Source organism: Bombina bombina, chromosome 2, assembly GCF_027579735.1.
Source record: "Bombina bombina isolate aBomBom1 chromosome 2, aBomBom1.pri, whole genome shotgun sequence".
Taxonomy (NCBI): domain Eukaryota; kingdom Metazoa; phylum Chordata; class Amphibia; order Anura; family Bombinatoridae; genus Bombina; species Bombina bombina.
Window position 1 is genome coordinate 225224276 of NC_069500.1, and position 18312 is coordinate 225242587.

The window sequence follows — 18312 nt, forward strand, 5'->3', positions numbered from 1 at the left end:
AAACTTCAGATTCACTTTAAAGGGCCATGATACCCAAATGTTAAAACACTTGAAAGTGATGCAGCATAGCTGTAAAAAGCTGATTAGAAAATATCACCTGAACATCTCTATGTAAAAAAGAAAGATATTTTACCTCAAAATGTCCTACGTATTCAAACCCCATTGCGAAGGACTTTAAGCAGCAAATCAGTATGTCTGTCCCAGGACAGGCAAGGGAATGAGTTACGTGCACACTCATATTATTTCCCTATCTAGTTTAAGGAAGTTAACTATGAAATCTCATGAGAGTTAAGTGAAATCTCATGAGGTCACAGTAAAAGAGTTCATGACCTCAGCACTGCTGATGCTGATTGGCTGCAGTTAATTTCTTCATTTTTTAAAAAAATTTTACCTGCAGCTGGGCAGTAACTGAATTATAACTTTTTACACAGAACTTACTCTGGTGAGCTCAGGAAATTTTGAGGTAAAATATCTTCCTTTTTTACATAGAGATGCTCAGGTGATATTTTCCTGTCAGCTTTTTACAGTTATACTGCATCAATTTCAAGTGATTTAGCATATGAGTATTATGTCCCTTTAAGTCATCTCATTTGTTGACAGTGCATATATGCTATATATATGTTCTATTTTGTGTCACTCTTGCATGAGAGATGGATTTTTTTTAAAAAACATTTTCGCTGTCAATAATTTTTTTTGTGTTTAAATGTATATACATATATATATATATATATATTATTTTTTAACCCTACTAGTCTTGTAAATCCATTTCACAAAATCTGGTAATGATATCAAACAAAATCACACATCTTAAATTATAACTAGATATAGATAATTTGTAAGTCAAACAAAACATAATATATGTAGACATTCAAATGGTAGCTTTTTAAATACTTAGCTACTGTATTATTATGCTTTGCTGAGACAGCGCTGTAAGAACAATTTGAGCCAGCATGGGTGCTATATCATTGTCACTGTTGGTATATTTGATTGCTTCTCTAATAAATTAGTAAATAAAAAATGCACTAGAGACACATAGTTCACTATGAAAGACATAAATTTTACTTATTTGTCCGCAAAATACAAATTATACCTTGTTTCCAGCAGGAGAAACTTCTTCAATGTTTTCCATATTTTATCACTACAGACAGCTGAATTAAGTCCCTTGAGATATACAGATGTGTTTTAACTTAAGCAATATAACATCATGTCACCTAGGGGCGACAAAGTCCAGCTTATGCCGCTGTGAGCCTCTGTTTCATTTGTAATGAACTATTACCTTCCTCTTTTACAAACTTTGGATTTTAAACACTAATATTAAATGGAATTAAACTTAAAAAATAACTCTACAATGATAAATAAAACCAGTTGGTGCAATCCAAGTTTTAACAGATTTTGCTGTACTTTTTTTTTTTATAGAAAAGCAAAAGATGATGGAAACCATCTTCTGGATTATGGTTTTTGTTGTATAAGTAGTAAAATGAGAATATTATATTTTTTTGTCATGTTTACTATTGCATGATATTTTTCAAAATATCAAAACTTGGATTGCTCCATGTCTTTGGTTAAAATATATTAACAAAGCTTTAATTAAACAGACAATTTAAGATACTGTAACATACACATATTCCATGAGTCCTTAGTTAAATCCATAGTTGATGGGGAAAAAGAAACACTGATAAAAATGTGAAATCACAGCAGATGGCACTGAGAAAAATAAATGAAGTACTCCGTATTTAGGCAACAGCCTTTATTCATTTTCAAGTGGCTTGTTAAAAAAAAATCAAATGGATAAATATAATACATATAATTTAAGTTTCTGAAAAAAACACAATGGTAAGAACATAACACCAGTATTGTTATAGCTAAGTTAGAGGAGGGGTGTAAAATGCAAGATAAGGGCACAAACACATACAATTATTAGAAAACTGACATTTTTATAAAGATTGTGTTTTTTCCTTATTGCAGCTTGGTGTAAAGTGATAAGGAAATTATAATTATTCTTCATTTATCACAACAAAACTGCACATTTCCACATACGTCAATATCCTTTGGAGTATTTTTTTAATAATTAACTCCAAAGTTATAATGAAAATATATAACTCAGGATTCTATGTAGAAATAATAGTTTTATATTAAAATGCCACTGATACTGTTGTCTTGGAAATAAGTATGCTGCCTGTTTTTTTTTCAGTTTTATATAGGACAAGTTTATGCTAAATGTTAATACCCCCTTTGGGGCTCTGCCCCAAAAAATACTTAAATACAAAGGGATTGCCATAAAAGCCAAAATGATCATTGCCAAAAAACAATAATTGGCAAGGTACATCTCAAAAAGATAAAAAGTTATATTTTACAGAAAGTGACCCATTCACAAAATTGTGCTTTTATCTAATAAATCAGATTTCATATTGCTATGCTCGCTTTACACTACGTTTGCTGAGTGGAACCTGAGGGCAGCCTGTCATTTATTCATTTGTATTTCTATATTAACACTTCAGTAAAATGATATCTACTATGTTAAATTCTGCTAATGTTTCCTTAATATTCAAAATGTTTCCTGGTTATGATGATAAGTTTAATTTACAATACCACTAAAATAGCAAATTTCGATTTCTATTGCATACTCTAAGATGTTTTTGAGACATGTTGCTAGAATTATATTTCCATATCTAGATTGTATAATTTCCTAGAAAGAACCTGTTATAAGGCAAGTAACTGCTAACAACACTTGCAAATTCTGTTATACTTGCAAATTCTGGACACGTCAAGATGCAAACGTTATTGTTAGAAAGATGATGCTTTTGTAGAATATTAATTGGTTATTGATATTTTGCATCAAACAGATGACAGCAATGATAAAAACTTTATGTACAAGGTATGTCAGCTCACCCAACTGAATGCAAACTTAGGGTTAATGCAAAACTGAACCTTTTTAAATAACAAGTTTCAATCTTGCAGGTTATCCTTGTGATATCGCTGAATTTGGATCTGCAAAATGTATGCAGAGTTAAATAAAACAGTTACTAAATGTGCAAATGCAGAAATATAATTGTTCCCTCCCCACTATTAAGATAACAAAAAAAATGCTAGTTTCATGTTTATTATATATTAGAATGCTATACACAAGCATGTTAATTTCACAGATTTTTTTTAAAAAGATTCTCAATATTATTTTATATAATTAGAAATACACATTTCAAAAACAAAACTTCTACAAAGAGAAAACAGTTATCTTGATTAGCAAAAGCGTGGAGTTCTTCATTTTTTGGGGTAGTAAATTACTTTTTTACAAAAAAAGACCCCATTTATCTTGGTTTTATTTAGGACTGTTTAAAATATTAGCAAAGCTATTTAACAAAAAAACAAAACAAAAAAAAACCACATTTTGGCTTAAGATACCTACAAAAAGCCACAAATGTTTTGCAAACTTTGTTTTACCTTTTTTTTTATATGAAAATAAGCAAAATGTAATGTACATAATTTATATTTCTATATATTAAATGATGTATACCAAGGACTGAACAATTAATAAAACATGTAAGTTCTCAAACACAACATTCAGTACGGTTCTGTCTTAAATGTTACTTCCATTTAAATACATTCCACACTTTTTGTATATGCTGATGTGTTTGAGTAGGTTACACATACCAATTACCTAGCCAATAGGCATCTATGCCCACTGGATGCTGGGTCTGTCCAAAACTCTGTACATGTTTCTATATGTTGCATAACAGCTGCTTTTCTTTCTTAGTTAACGATCAGCCACTGCGGGCAAATGTTTACTTTTGTCTATTTACATGTAAATAACGTTGAACCTGCAACATGACACTATCTATTGTAACATACATTTTGCAAAGGGAGCACAACAGTGAAAAAGAAATTAGCTTCAAAATCTATTTTGTACAAGTTTCTGTTGAACATCTCAAGTGCTAAGCTTGTTATCTCAACATTTCTCCTTCCATATACTGGATCACTGAGGCAATTTAAAAGTACTTTTACAAAACAGAGTACCTGACCTTTTTTTCTTCCCCACACACGGCACATATAATGTATATCGACCCTCCCTTCCACCCCCCTTTCCCATTATGTATAGCACACACACACACTGCAAAAAAAATCTAATATATAATTATTCTATCATGTTGCCCATCCTTCAGAGAGCCGCATACGCTTGACTGAGGGACTTTCCCTTTCGTCCGGCGAAGGTCTGGTGAGTCCAATAGGGGAGTGGAAATCGTTCCGATGATCTTCCCGGTCACTTCCATCATACGAACTGCTACAGCTGCTGAGGCTGTCAACAGGAGATCTCCCCGCCTCGTGGCGCGTGTGATGTGGGTATCCCGAGGGTGTGGTTGTACGGTCTCTAGGAGGAGAAACAGGTTCTGACTTGATGTGGAGGCTTTGAGTAGAAGGCATGGAGAGATTTGTACTCTGAGATAAGTGAGTGCTAGTGCAACCTCTGTAGGAGGAAAGGAAACGCAGTTACAGAATGAGGAGGCATAAATGCCTCTAAACTCTCTTACACTAACAAAAACAAATTAATCTAAGCAGCAATGCCACCTACATTTCCAATTTTAGAAACATAATGTAGATGTCCATCACAGCTGTGACGTTTCATCATCATACAGATCAACAGCAATATCTGTATACTGATACCGAACAGATGATAAAATAAGCTGGTGTTAAAATAAATAAATATATATATATATATATATATATATATATACACATTGCCTTCTAAAGTTATATATGAAATGGGTCATGTTGGCTACTCTGATCCTTAAATTGATTTTGTAGAGCCTTGAGTATACATTACTAGAGTGACATTATTTTTTAAAGAGGCAGTAAAGTGAAAGTTAAACTTTCATGATTCAGTTAGAGATTTAAATTTTAACAACTTTCCTATTTGCTTTTATTTTCAAATTAGATTCCTTATCTTGGTATCTGTTGTTGAAGAGTAAATCTAGGTAGACGCAGGAGCAGAAATACACTATTAAACACCTCAGCTAGCTCATCACATCAGCGGAGCCAATTTAAAGAAGTATATTTGTGCAGCTAATCACCAGTAGGGATGGGCGAATATGTTTATATTTGAATTTGAATGTTAGAACGAATGTTATTGTAGAAATTCGATTTACATAATAGAATGTTGATAAGAACAAATATTCTTAAAAATTCTATTATCGAATGTTATTTACAGTTTTTGAATGTCACTTTCGAATTCGAATGTCACATTCGAATTTGAATGTCACATTCAAATTAGAATATTACATTTATAAAACACAGTTGTAAACTAGAAATACTATTTCGAATTCGAATGTCACATTCGAATTCAAATATCACATTCGAATTTGAATATTACATTTATAAAACACAGTTTTAGACTAGAAATACTATTTTGAATTCGAATATTACATTTATTAAACACAGTTGTAGACTAGAAATACTATTTTGAGTTCCTATGTTACATTCGAATTTGAATGTAGCATTCAAATTCGAATAGTAGATTTATTAAACACAGTTGTAGACTAGAAATACTATTTCGAATTTGAATGTCACATTCGAATGCGAATGTCACATTTAAATTTGAATATTAAATTTTGAAATTGAATGAATACATAGCTAAACATTCTATTATTCGAACAAATATTTTCAAATTTTATTGAAAAATTCAAAAACGAAAATTCGAAAATTGAATGTTATATAAAAATTCAAAATTTGATTTGAACGAACGAATGTATCAAAATTCTTTTTAAATTTCAATTTTTTAGAAACATTCGCCCATCCCTAAGCTAGATCCCAGTAGTGCGTTGCTGCTTTTGAGCTTAAATAGGTATGCTTTTCAACAAAGGATACCAAGATAACAAAGCAAATTTGAGAACCGACATAAATTGTTTAAAATTGCATGCTCTATCTGAATCATGTTATTTTAATGTTGACTTTACTCTACCTTTAAAGGGACACTGTACCCAAATTTTTTCTTTCGTGATTCAGATTGAGCATGAAATTTTAAGCAACTTTCTAATTTACTCCTATTATCAAATTTTCTTCATTCTCTAGGTATCTTTATTTGAAATGCACAAATGTAAGTTTAGATTCCGGCCCATTTTTGGTGAACAACCTGGGTTGTCCTTGCTGATTGGTGGATAAATTCATCCACCAATAAAAAAGTGCTGTCCAGAGTACTGAAACCAAAAAAAGCTTAGATGCCTTTTTTTAAAAATAAAGATAGCAAGAGAATGAAGAAAAATTGATAATAGGAGAAAATTAGAAAGTTGCTAAAAATTGCATGCTCTTTCTGAATTACAAAAGAAAAAAATTTGGGTTCAGTGTCCCTTTAAGTTAAAAAAAAATGTGTGTGCATATATATGTTTTCACTTTACAGTGGCATTAACAATTTAAAGATAAAAAAGAATCTAAAAATGATTTAACACATTTCATGTGATAACCTTATTTGTGAAAAGCATGTGTAATGGAAATATGTGCAATTCATTCTAAAAAAAAAATCATTGTGTAAAAGCGCCACCTGCTGGTAACACATATACATTTCACTCTAGCTTTATTATTGTTTAGTTACAATTAAATATTTACATTTATTGCTCAGTTATTAGTATGATTCTTATTTTACAGACAACTATCCTGAAAATTATACTATGAAAAAGTAAAATGTGCATCTGGCATGTAGGCCTAGCACTAGATAAGGATAGTTAAATAGAGGCTAAACTACAGCAACACTAACCTCCATAATATTTCATGAAGTTTTTATTTTATTTATAGTTGTTAGGTGTACAATAACAATGTGATACTCAGTAACTAGATCATAAAGGGTAGCATATTAGCTTCATTTGGGCAATGGTTTTATGTCTTACATTGATACTTTAAATAATTGTGTTTTTATATTTATTTCATTGCAATGTATATTTTAGGGTGTTAATCATTTTTGTTTGTAGCCAATGGTTTCCACTAAAAAACTGTTTCAGAGAAAAAAATTCAGCTTAGCAATAAATATATAGAATTGAAAGACTGGGACACAAGTCTGGGACACAGCAGTAATAAATAAGCACTTTTAAAAATTAATAGTTTACGATACTTAAAGGTTGTATTAGAAAGATAGATTATGTAATAATACATATTTTTTGAAAGGCAAATGTATAGCTTACCTGTTAACCTTTTAACTACCTGTAATGTATGCAACACAGTCCTGGGCTACAAGGAATATATTGAATATTATATATATATATATATATATATATATATATATATATATATATATATATACTGTATATATATATATATAAATAAATATACACACACACATATATATATATATATATCTAAAGACTTTTTAGAGGCCCGGGCTATTTCACACAGCTCATGTCATGGTGCATGTGCTGGGAGCCAATCAGCTCTCGGTCTCATTCTATGGCAGTTCCACAGCTCATTTAACTAATCAAGAATGGCCAAACTCTAACTGCTCTATCACATGATAAAGGCAAAATATACAATAATGATTCAAAAATGACAATTGCAAAAACATGTTTAAAGGGACGTTGTAGTCAGAATATTTCTAACATGTGTACTGTAGAGCAGCAATAAAAATGTTAGAAAATCTTTTTTTTTTCATTAAAAAGGTTAAGCAAAATATACTATGAAAATGGGTCTCTGCAGCTCACTGGCTGAATAAAGCAATTCAAACTGAAAAAAAAGTTGGTTTATTCAGAACAGAAACATCAATTTGCAAAAACAATGCTGTGCAAAGCATGTTGAAGCATTCTCTTATAGATGGGAAAAAGAAAATATTTTAGTATACCATTAAAAGTTGCACACATGTGATGAAGCCTGTAATCAACACCGTGAGATATTAACATCTAATGTATGATACATGATTGTAAAAACATTATATGTTTTTATCTTTAATTATGTTATTCCTTGTTAAAAAAAATAATCACAAGGTTTTTCAAACTCATGAAAAACAGTTTCTAGGTAATTTGACAATAGATAAAGCTAAGAAATCCATAGAAAATAAATGCCTTACTTTTATTGATAAAGGTATCTTCAATCTTCTGTTTATATATATATATATATATATATATACAGTATATATATATAAATGTACAGCTTTTGTATTTTTAAGACACATGTATTATCTGCAATTTTTATATTTATAATTTTTATTATTGATTTTTTTAAGGCATGTGACTTCCTGATATGTAAATATGCTAATCTTACATATTATATGATAATATTAGCCTGTTCTGCGACATATCTAGTAAAAATGTATTAAATCTTGCAGTATCAATTCTAGGTTTAAAGAATATGGTGTGTATGTATAAAAATATAAATTTTGCTTCACATTTAGCACCAGCTCACTTTATAATATTTAGTTTGTATGAGAGTGTGGTGTGTGTGTGTGTGAGAGAGAGAGAGAGAGAGAGAGAGAGAGAGAGAGAGAGAGAGAGAGAAAGAGAGAAAGAGAGAGAGAGAGTGTGGTGCATGTGTGTGTGAGAATGTGGTGTACGTTGTGTGTGTGTGTGTGAGAGAGAGTGTTAGAGTGTGGTGTGTGTGAGAGTGTGGTGTATGTGGTGTGTGTATGAGAGAGAATGGTGTGTGTGAGAGTGTGGTATGTGTGTGTGAGAGTGTGGTGTGTGTGTCAGAGTATGGTGTGTGTGTGTGTGTGAGAGAGAATGTGGTGTGTGTGTGTGAGAGAGAATGTGGTGTGTGTGGTGTGTGTGTGAGAGAGAGTGTGATGTGTGTGTGAGAGAGTGAGAGAATGTGGTGTAGATGTGTGAGTGAGAGAATGTGGTGTGTGTGAGAGAGTGTGGTGTGTGAGAGTATGGTGTGTGTGGAGTGTGTGTGTGAGAGAGAATGTGGTGTGTGTGTGAGAGAGTGAGAGAATGTGGTGTGGATGTGTGAGTGAGAATGTGGTGTGTGTGTAAGAGTGTGATGTGTGTGGTGTGTGTGTGTTAGAGTATAGTGTGTGTGGTGTGTGTGTGAGAGTGTGATGTGTGTGGTGTGTGTGAAAGTATAGTGTGTGGTATGTGAGAGTGTGATGTGTGTGGTGTGTGTGTGAGAGTATAGTGTGTGTGGTGTGTGTGAGAGTATAATGTGTTTGGTGTGTGTGTGTGAGAGTATAGTGTGTGTGGTGTGTGTGTGAGAGTGTGATGAGTGTGGTGTGTGTGTGTGTGAGAGTATAGTGTGTGTGGTGGGTGTGTGAGAGTGTGATGTGTGTGGAGTGTGTGTGAGAGTATAGTGTGCGTGGTGTGTGTGTGAGAGTATAGTGTGTGTGATGTGTGTGTGTGAGAGTGTGATGTGTGTGGTGTGTGTGTGAGAGTATAGTGTGTGTGGTGTGTGTGAGAGAGAGTATAGTGTGTGTGGTGTGTGTGTGAGAGTGTGATGTGTGTGGTGTGTGTGTGAAAGTATAGTGTGTGGTATGTGTGTGTGAGAGTGTGATGTGTGTGGTGTGTGTGTGAGAGTATAGTGTGTGTGGTGTGTGTGAGAGTATAATGTGTTTGGTGTGTGTGTGTGAGAGTATAGTGTGTGTGGTGTGTGTGTGAGAGTGTGATGAGTGTGGTGTGTGTGTGTGAGAGTATAGTGTGTGTGGTGGGTGTGTGAGAGTGTGATGTGTGTGGAGTGTGTGTGAGAGTATAGTGTGTGTGGTGTGTGTGTGTGAGAGTATAGTTTGTGTGGTGTGTGTGTGAGAGTTTGATGTGTGTGGTGTGTGTGTGAGAGTATAGTGAGTGTGGTGTGTGTGTGAGAGTGTGATGTGAATGGTGTGTGTGAGAGTATAGTGTGTGTGGTGTGTGTGTGAAAGTATAGTGTGTGTGGTGTGTGTGAGAGTGTGATGTGTGTGATGTGTGTGTGTACGAGTATAGTGTGTGTGGTGTGTGTGTGAGAGTATAGTATGTGTGGTGTGTGTGTGTGAGAGTTTGATGTGTGTGGTGTGTGTGTGAGTATAGTGTGTGTGGTGTGTGTGTGAGAGTGTGATGTGAGTGGTGTGTGTGTGAGAGTATAGTGTGTGTGGTGTGGTGTGTGTGTGTTTGTGTGAAAGTATAGTGTGTGTGGTGTGTGTGAGTATAGTGTGTGTGGTGTGTGTGAGAGTGTGATGTGTGTGTGAGAGTATAGTGTGTGTGGTGTGGTGTGTGTGTGTTTGTGTGAAAGTATAGTGTGTGTGGTGTGTGTGAGTATAGTGTGTGTGGTGTGTGTGAGAGTGTGATGTGTGTGATGTGTGTGTGAGAGTATAGTATGTGTGGTGTGTGTGTGTGTGACAGTATAGTGTGTGTGTGTGTGAGAGTGTGATGTGTGTGGGGTTTGTGTGAAAGTATAGTGTGTGTGGTGTGTGTGTGTGAGAGTATAGTGTGTGTGGTGTGTGTGAGTATAGTGTGTGTGGTGTGTGTGAGAGTGTGATGTGTGTGTGTGAGAGTATAGTGTGTGTGGTGTGTGTGTGAGAGTATAGTATGTGTGGTGTGTGTGTGTGAGATTGTGATGTGTGTGGTGTGTGTGAGAGAGTGTGATGTGTGTGGTGTGTGTGAGAATAAAGTGTGTGTGGTGTGTGTGTGAGAGAGTGTGATGTGCGTGGTGTGTTTGTGAAAGTATAGTGTGTGGTGTGTGTGTGAGAGTTTGATGTGTGCGTTGTGTGTGTGAGAGTATAGTGTGTGTGGTGTGTGTGTGAGAGTTTGATGTGTGTGGTGTGTGTGTGAGAGTATAGTGTGTGTTGTGTGTGTGTGTGAGTGAGTGTTATGTGTGTGGTGTGTGTGTGTGAGAGTATAGTGTGTGGTGTGTGTGTGTGAGAGTATAGTGTGTGTGGTGTGTGTGTGTGTGTGTGATAGTATTGTTGTGTGTGGTGTGTGTGAGAGTGTGATGTGTGTGGTGTGTGTGTGAGAGTATAGCATGTGTGGTGTGTGTTTGTGAGAGTGTGATGTGTGTGGTGTGTATGAGAGAGTATGGTGTGTATGTGTGTGTGTGAGAGAGTGTGATGTGTGGTGTGTGTGTGTGAGAGAGTATAGTGTGTGTGGTGTGTGTGTGTGAGAGTGTGATGTGTGTGGTGTGTGTGAGAGTGTGATGTGTGTGGTGTGTGTGTGAGAGTAGGGTGTGTGTGGTGTGTGTGTGTGTGAGAGTGTGATGTGTGTGGTGTGTGTGTGAGAGTATAGTGTGTGGTGTGTGTGTGAGAGTATAGTGTGTGTGATGTGTGTGTGTGTGATAGTATTGTTGTGTGTGGTGTGTGTGAGAGTGTGATGTGTGTGGTGTTTGTGTGAGAGTATAGTGTGTGTGGTGTGTGTGTGAGAGTGTGATGTGTGTGGTGTGTGTGAGAGTGTGATGTGTGTGGTGTGTGTGTGAGAGTATGGTGTGTGTGGTGTGTGTGTGTGTGTGAGAGTGTGATGTGTGTGGTGTGTGTGTGAGATTATGGTGTGTGTGGTGTGTGTGTGAGTGTGAGAGTGTGATGTGTGTGTGAGAGTATGGTGTGTATGTGTGTGAGTGTGATGTGTGGTGTGTGTGTGAGAGTATAGTGTGTGTGGTGTGTGTGAGAGAGTATGGTGTGTATGTGTGTGTGTGTGAGAGTGTGATGTGTGGTGTGTGTGTGTGAGAGAGTATAGTGTGTGTGGTGTGTGTGTGTGAGAGTGTGATGTGTGTGGTGTGTGTGTGAGAGTATGGTGTGTGTGTGTGTGTGTGCGTGTGAGAGTGTGATGTGTGTGTGAGAGTATGGTGTGTATGTGTGTGAGTGTGATGTGTGGTGTGTGTGTGAGAGTATAGTGTGTGTGGTGTGTGTGTGAGAGTATGGTGTGTATGTGTGTGTGTGTGTGTGAGAGTGTGATGTGTGGTGTGTGTGTGTGTGTGAAAGTATAGTGTGTGGTGTGTGTTTGTGAGAGTGTGATGTGTGTGGTGTGTATGAGAGAGTATGGTGTGTATGTGTGTGTGTGTGTGAGAGTGTGATGTGTGGTGTGTGTGTCAGAGAGTATAGTGTGTGTGTGTGTGTGTGAGAGTGTGATGTGTGTGGTGTGTGTGAGAGTGTGATGTGTGTGGTGTGTGTGTGATAGTATGGTGTGTGTGGTGTGTGTGTGTGTGTGTGTGTGTGTGAGAGAGTGTGATGTGTGTGGTGTGTGTGTGAGATTATGGTGTGTGTGGTGTGTGTGTGCGTGTGAGAGTGTGATGTGTGTGTGAGAGTATGGTGTGTATGTGTGTGAGTGTGATGTGTGGTGTGTGTGTGTGAGAGTATAGTGTGTGTGGTGTGTGTGTGTGAGAGTATGGTGTGTATGTGTGTGTGTGTGTGTGTGTGTGTGTGTGTGTGTGTGAGAGTGTGATGTGTGGTGTGTGTGTGTGAGAGAGTATAGTGTGTGTGGTGTGTGTGTGTGAGAGTGTGATGTGTGATGTGTGTGGTGTGTGTGTGAGAGTATGGTGTGTGTGGTGTGTGTGTGTGTGAGAGTGTGATGTGTTGGTGTGTGTGTGAGATTATGGTGTGTGTGGTGTGTGTGTGCGTGTGAGAGTGTGATGTGTGTGTGAGAGTATGGTGTGTATGTGTGTGAGTGTGATGTGTGGTGTGTGTGTGTGAGAGTATAGTGTGTGTGGTGTGTGTGTGAGAGTATGGTGTGTATGTGTGTGTGTGTGAGAGTGTGATGTGTGGTGTGTGTGTGTGAGAGAGTATAGTGTGTGTGGTGTGTGTGTGTGAGAGTGTGATGTGTGTGGTGTGTGTGTGAGAGTATGGTGTGTGTGTATGTATGTGAGTGTGATGTGTGGTGTGTGTGTGAGAGTATGGTGTGTGTGTGAGAGTATGGTGTGTATGTGTGTGTGTGTGAGAGTGTGATGTGTGGGCTGTGTGTGTGAGAGAGTATAGCGTGTGTGGTGTGTGTGTGTGAGAGTGTGATGTGTGTGTGAAAGTATAGTGTGTGTTTGTGAGAGTGTGGTGTGTATGAGAGAGTATGGTGTGTGTGTGAGAGTAAACTGTGTGTGGTGTGTGTGTGGCGTGTGTAAAAAACGTTAACAACTTTTTATTAGCAGTTTAGATTAAAAACTCGTACTTGAGTGCAAACACACTGACATAAGAAGCCATATCAGATCACAATGATCAAGCTCATATAGCCCTAGTTCACTGTGTAGTTGGCAAACAGCTTCTCAGTATCTCAACAGTCTCTTTATTTGTCTCAGTGGAAGGAGCACATGCAAAGCAAGATGTTGGCAGACATAGTAGACTTACAGAGACACCAGTCTGTTATATCTCAGCCATACAGAGGGTAATGATGGCCTTTAACCACAAAAGAGTATGGCTTCCTGTATTATAACAATCTAGATTCTAATATCATTTTTTATCTAAAATGTTTTAATACCTGCAAGTAATAATATTTGTTCAATCTAAATAGCACATTGTTATGGGTTTAAACTATGTATTTCTATTTTTGTCAGTTAATTCCTGAGGAAATGCAGCATCTGATAGTACTGTGTCTAACATATAATGTGACAGAGCAAGAGTATAAGGGGTCTATTTATATATCTGCGGACAGACATGATCCGCTATAGCAAACCATGTCCGCCGCACATCGATAAACGCCAACAGCGGCATTTATCATTGCACCAGCAGTTCTTGTGAACTGCTGCTGCAATACCGCCCCCTGCAGATTTTGCTAGCAGGGAGTGTCAATTAGCCCGATTGTACATGATCGGGCGGATTGCTGTACGCCGTATCAGATGCGGCATATGAGTTCTGCTTCTTAACTCCTGTTTCCGGCGAGCCTGATGGCTCGTGCGGAAACAAGGGGAACAGGGGCTATTCAGCCCTTGTTAAATAGACCCCTAAATGTTCAATTCTATACATTTTATTTCTATCTCATAGTGATGCACTAACATATTTCTCTTTGTTGCTTTTTTCTCTCTTTTTTTATTTTATTTGATCTGTTTGTAAATAGCTTGGTTGATATAGTTCCATAATATTCTGTATCTATATAAAGGTTAGTAGTACACAACAAAAGCAATATAAAGACAGCACTGTAAGGTTGCAGTCCCCAGAGGAGCCCTATCAAGCCCAAGTGAACTTCCAAAAATATAAGTCCTCCAGTAGCATAAAATAAAAATGTATAATATTTTACATAGGGTCCAATAAGAAAAGCAACGATGTTTAATCAGGCAGGTAGTGAGCCGCAAATGTTGCTGTTTTTCTTGTTGGACCCTATGAAAAATATAGTAAAGGAAGACTTGTATTTCTGTGCAAAGATTACTGTTAACCCTTATAAAGACACAGATTATTACACAATATTAATCTTAGATATTTTAACCTAATAATATATGATTTGGTATTAAATATATATGTATAATTGTATAATTATTTTGTAATGATTTGTCATATGCTATAACAACTCTCAAACTCTGTGTTTAATCCCTGCAAAGGGATTAAACACATAAGTAAAGAAAACTATAGAGAACCTCCTATAAAAACATTCGGCTAGATTACGAGTTTTGTGTTAGGCTGAAAAAGCAGCTTTAACAGGTCATAACACTGCTTTTTCACTACCGTTGGTATTACAAGTCTTGCAGGTTTAGGGGCAACGCACACTGTTTTGGCCTTACCGCAAAACGACATACGTAAACTCTTTTTTCTATGAGACTTCCATAGCGCTGGTATTACAAGTCTGTCCTGGGAGGCCAAAAAGTGAGCTGTACACCCTCTACCTCCAAGATCCCTAACGCATTTTAAAGTCAGTAGTTATGAATTTTACACTACAACGCTGTAGCATAAAACTAAAATGCTTAAAAGTACACTAACACCCATAAATTACCAATTAACCTCTAAACCTAGGCCCTCCCGCATCGCAAACACTAAAATAAAATTTTTAACCCCTAATCTGCCAGTCCAGACATCGCCACCACTATAATAAACATATTAACCCCTAAAATGCCGCACTCCCGCCTCGCAAACACTAGTTAAATATTATTAACCCCTAATATGCCGCCCCTAACATCGGCGCCACCTACATTATACTTATTAACCCCTAATCTGCCGCTCTGGACATCGCCGCCACCTACATTATACTTATTAACCCCTAATCTGCTGCCCCCAACATCGCCGACACCTACATTATTTTTATTAACCCCTAATCTGCTGCCCCCAATGTCGACGCAACCTACCTACTCTTATTAACCCCTAATCTGCCGCCCCCAACGTCGACCGCCACTATTCTAAATGTATTAACCCCTAAACCTAAGTCTAACCCTAACCCTAACACCCCCTAACTTAAATATAATTTAAATAAATCTAAAGAAAATTGCTATCATTAACTAAATTATTCCTATTTAAAACTAAATACTTACCTATAAAATAAACCCTAAGCTAGCTACAATATAACTAATAGTTACATTGTATCTAGCTTAGGGTTTATTTTTATTTTATAGACAAGTTTGTATTTATTTTAACTAGGTAGAATAGTTATTAAATAGTTATTAACTATTTAATAACTACCTAGCTAAAATGAATACAAATTGACCTGTAAAATAAAACCTAACCTAAGCTACACTAACACCTAACACTACACTACAATTAAATAAATTAACTAAATTCAAAACAATTAAATAAATTAAATTAGCTAAATCACAAAAAAAACCACTAAATTACAGAAAACAAAAAACAAATTACAGATCTTTAAACTAATTACACCTAATCTAATAACCCTATCAAAATAAAAAAAGCCCCCCAAAATAAAAAACCCTAGCCTAAACTAAACTATTAATAGCCCTTAAAAGGGTCTTTTGCAGGGCATTGACCCAAAGTTATCAGCTCTTTTACCTGTAAAAAAAAATACAAACAACCCCCCCAACAGTAAAACCCACCACCCACACAAACAACCCCCCAAATAAAATACTAACTAAAAAAACCTAAGCTCCCCATTGCCCTGAAAAGGGCATTTGGATGGGCATTGCCCTTAAAAGGGCAGTTAGCTCTTTTGCGGCCCAAAGCCCTAACCTAAAAATAAAACCCACCCAATACACCCTTAAAAAAACCTAACACTAACCCCCTGAAGATTGACTTACTGTTATGAAGACTGGACATCCATCCTCAAGGAAGTGGCAGAAGTCTTCATCCAACCGGGCCGAAGACCTCAATGAAGCTGGGAGAAGTCTTCATCCAAGCTGGGCGAAGTGGTCCTCCAGACGGGCAGAAGTCTTCATCCAGACGGCATCTTCTATCTTCATCCATCCGACGCGGAGCGGCTCCATCTTCAAGACATCCGACGCGGAGCATCCTCTTCATCTGGAGTCTTCTTACTGAATGACGGTTCCTTTAAGTGACGTCATCCAAGATGGCGTCCCTTAGATTCTATCAGCCAATCGGAATTAAGGTAGAAAAAATCCTATTGGCTGATGCAATCAGCCAATAGGATTGAGCTTGCATTCTATTGGCTGATTGGAACAGCCAATAGAATGCAAGCTCAATCCTATTGGCTGATTGGATCAGCCAATAGGAATTTTTTCTACCTTAATTCCGATTGGCTGATTGCATCAGCCAATCGAAATCTAAGGGACGCCATCTTGGATGACGTCACTTAAAGGAACCATCATTCAGTAAGAAGACTTCGGATGAAGAGGATGCTCCGCATCGGATGTCTTGAAGATGGAGCCGCTCCGCGTAGAATGGATGAAGATAGAAGATGCCCTCTGGATGAAGACTTCTTCCTGTCTGGAGGACCACTTCGCCCAGCTTGGATGAAGACTTCTCCTGGCTTCGTTGAGGACTTCGGCCCAGTTCAATGAAGACTTCTGCTGCTTCCTTGAGGATGGATGTCCGGTTTTCAGAACAGTAAGTCGATCTTCAGGGGGTTAGTGTTAGGTTTTTTAAGGGTGTATTGGGTGGGTTTTATTTTTAGGCTAGGGCTTTGGGCCGCAAAAGAGCTAACTGCCCTTTTAAGGGCAATGTCCATCCAAATGCCCTTTTCAGGGCAATGGGGAGCTTAGGTTTTTTAGTTAGTATTTTATTTGGGGGGTTGGTTGTGTGGGTGGTGGGTTTTACTGTTGGGGGGTTGTTTTTACAGGTAAAAGAGCTGATTACTTTGGGGCAATGCCCCGCAAAAGGCCCTTTTAAGGGCTATTGATAGTTTAGTTGAGGCTAGGGTTTTTTATTTTTGGGGGGGGTTTATTTTGATAGGCATATTAGATTAGGTGTAATTAGTTTAAATATCCGTAATTTGTTTTTTATTTTCTGTAATTTAGTGGGGGGGGGGGTTGTGATTGAGCTAATTTAATTTAATTGATTTAATTGTTTTTAATTTAGTTAATTTATTTAATTGTAGTGTAGTGTTAGGTGTTAGTGTAACTTTAGGTTTTATTAGGTTAGGTTTTATTAGGTTAGGTTTTATTTTACAGGTCCATTTGTATTTATTTTAGCTAGGTAGTTATTAAATAGTTATACTATTATTATTATACTATTTAATTATTATTATACTATTTAATTATACTATTTAATCTTTAGATTTATTTAAATTATATTCAAGTTAGGGGGTGTTAGGGTTAGGGTTAGACTTAGGTTTAGGGGTTAATACATTTAGAATAGTGGCGGCGACGTTGGGGGCGGCAGATTAGGGGTTAATAAGTGTAGGTAGGTTGCGGCGACATTGGGGGAGGTGTTTAGACTCAGGGTTCATGTTAGATTGTTAGGTGTAAACATAAATTTTATTTCCCCATAGGAATCAATGGGGTTGCGTTTTCTGAGTTTTACGCTGCTTTTTTGCAGGTGTTAGACTTTTTCTCAGCCGGCTCTCCCTGTTGATTCCTATGGGGAAATCGTGCGCGAGCACGTACGACCAGCTCACTGCTGACTTAAGCAGCGCTGGTATTGAAGTGAAGTGTGGAGCAAAATTTTGCTCTACACTCACTTTTTGTCTTTTAACGCCGGGTGTGTAAAAACCCGTAATACCAGCGCTGCATGTAAGTGAGCGGTGAGAGAAAACTGCTCTTTAGCACCGCATAGCTCCTAAAGCAAAACTCGTAATCTGGCTGATAGTTTGACAGGCAATAGGACAAAAATTATATGATTTAAAGAATTAAAGCCTGTAAATGAGAATGTGTTTTATAGAAGTTAAAGAAATCCAAAAATACTCATTACTCATGTATTAACTACAAAAAAAACAACATATAATTTACAGAGTACAACGTAAGGATGTGAGTACAGGGACAGGCAGAGCAATAAGTGAAGAGATTGACTACGATTAAAGGGACACTGAACCCAATTTTTTTCTTTCGTGATTCAGATTTACTCCTATTATCAAATTGTCTTCATTCTCTTGGTATCTTTATTTGAAATGCAAGAATGTAACTTTAGATGCCGGCCCATTTTTGGTG

The 18312-nt window shown here is 36.8% G+C and overlaps 1 protein-coding gene across 7 annotated transcripts in view; it reads right to left on the reverse strand.

The window, feature by feature from the left end:
- Positions 1-1036: 1036 nt before the first annotated feature.
- MEF2C (myocyte enhancer factor 2C) overlaps positions 1037-18312 on the reverse strand; it is a 391548-nt gene continuing 374272 nt past the window's right edge. For 5 of the 7 annotated variants that reach the window (XM_053701483.1, XM_053701481.1, XM_053701482.1 and 2 more), the window contains one exon: positions 1037-4459. In XM_053701483.1, coding sequence (XP_053557458.1) covers positions 4138-4459 — 322 coding nt within the window. In that variant the 3' untranslated portion in view covers positions 1037-4137. The remainder of the gene's footprint in view (positions 4460-18312) is intronic. The other 2 variants (XM_053701486.1, XM_053701484.1) reach the window with 1 other exon arrangement.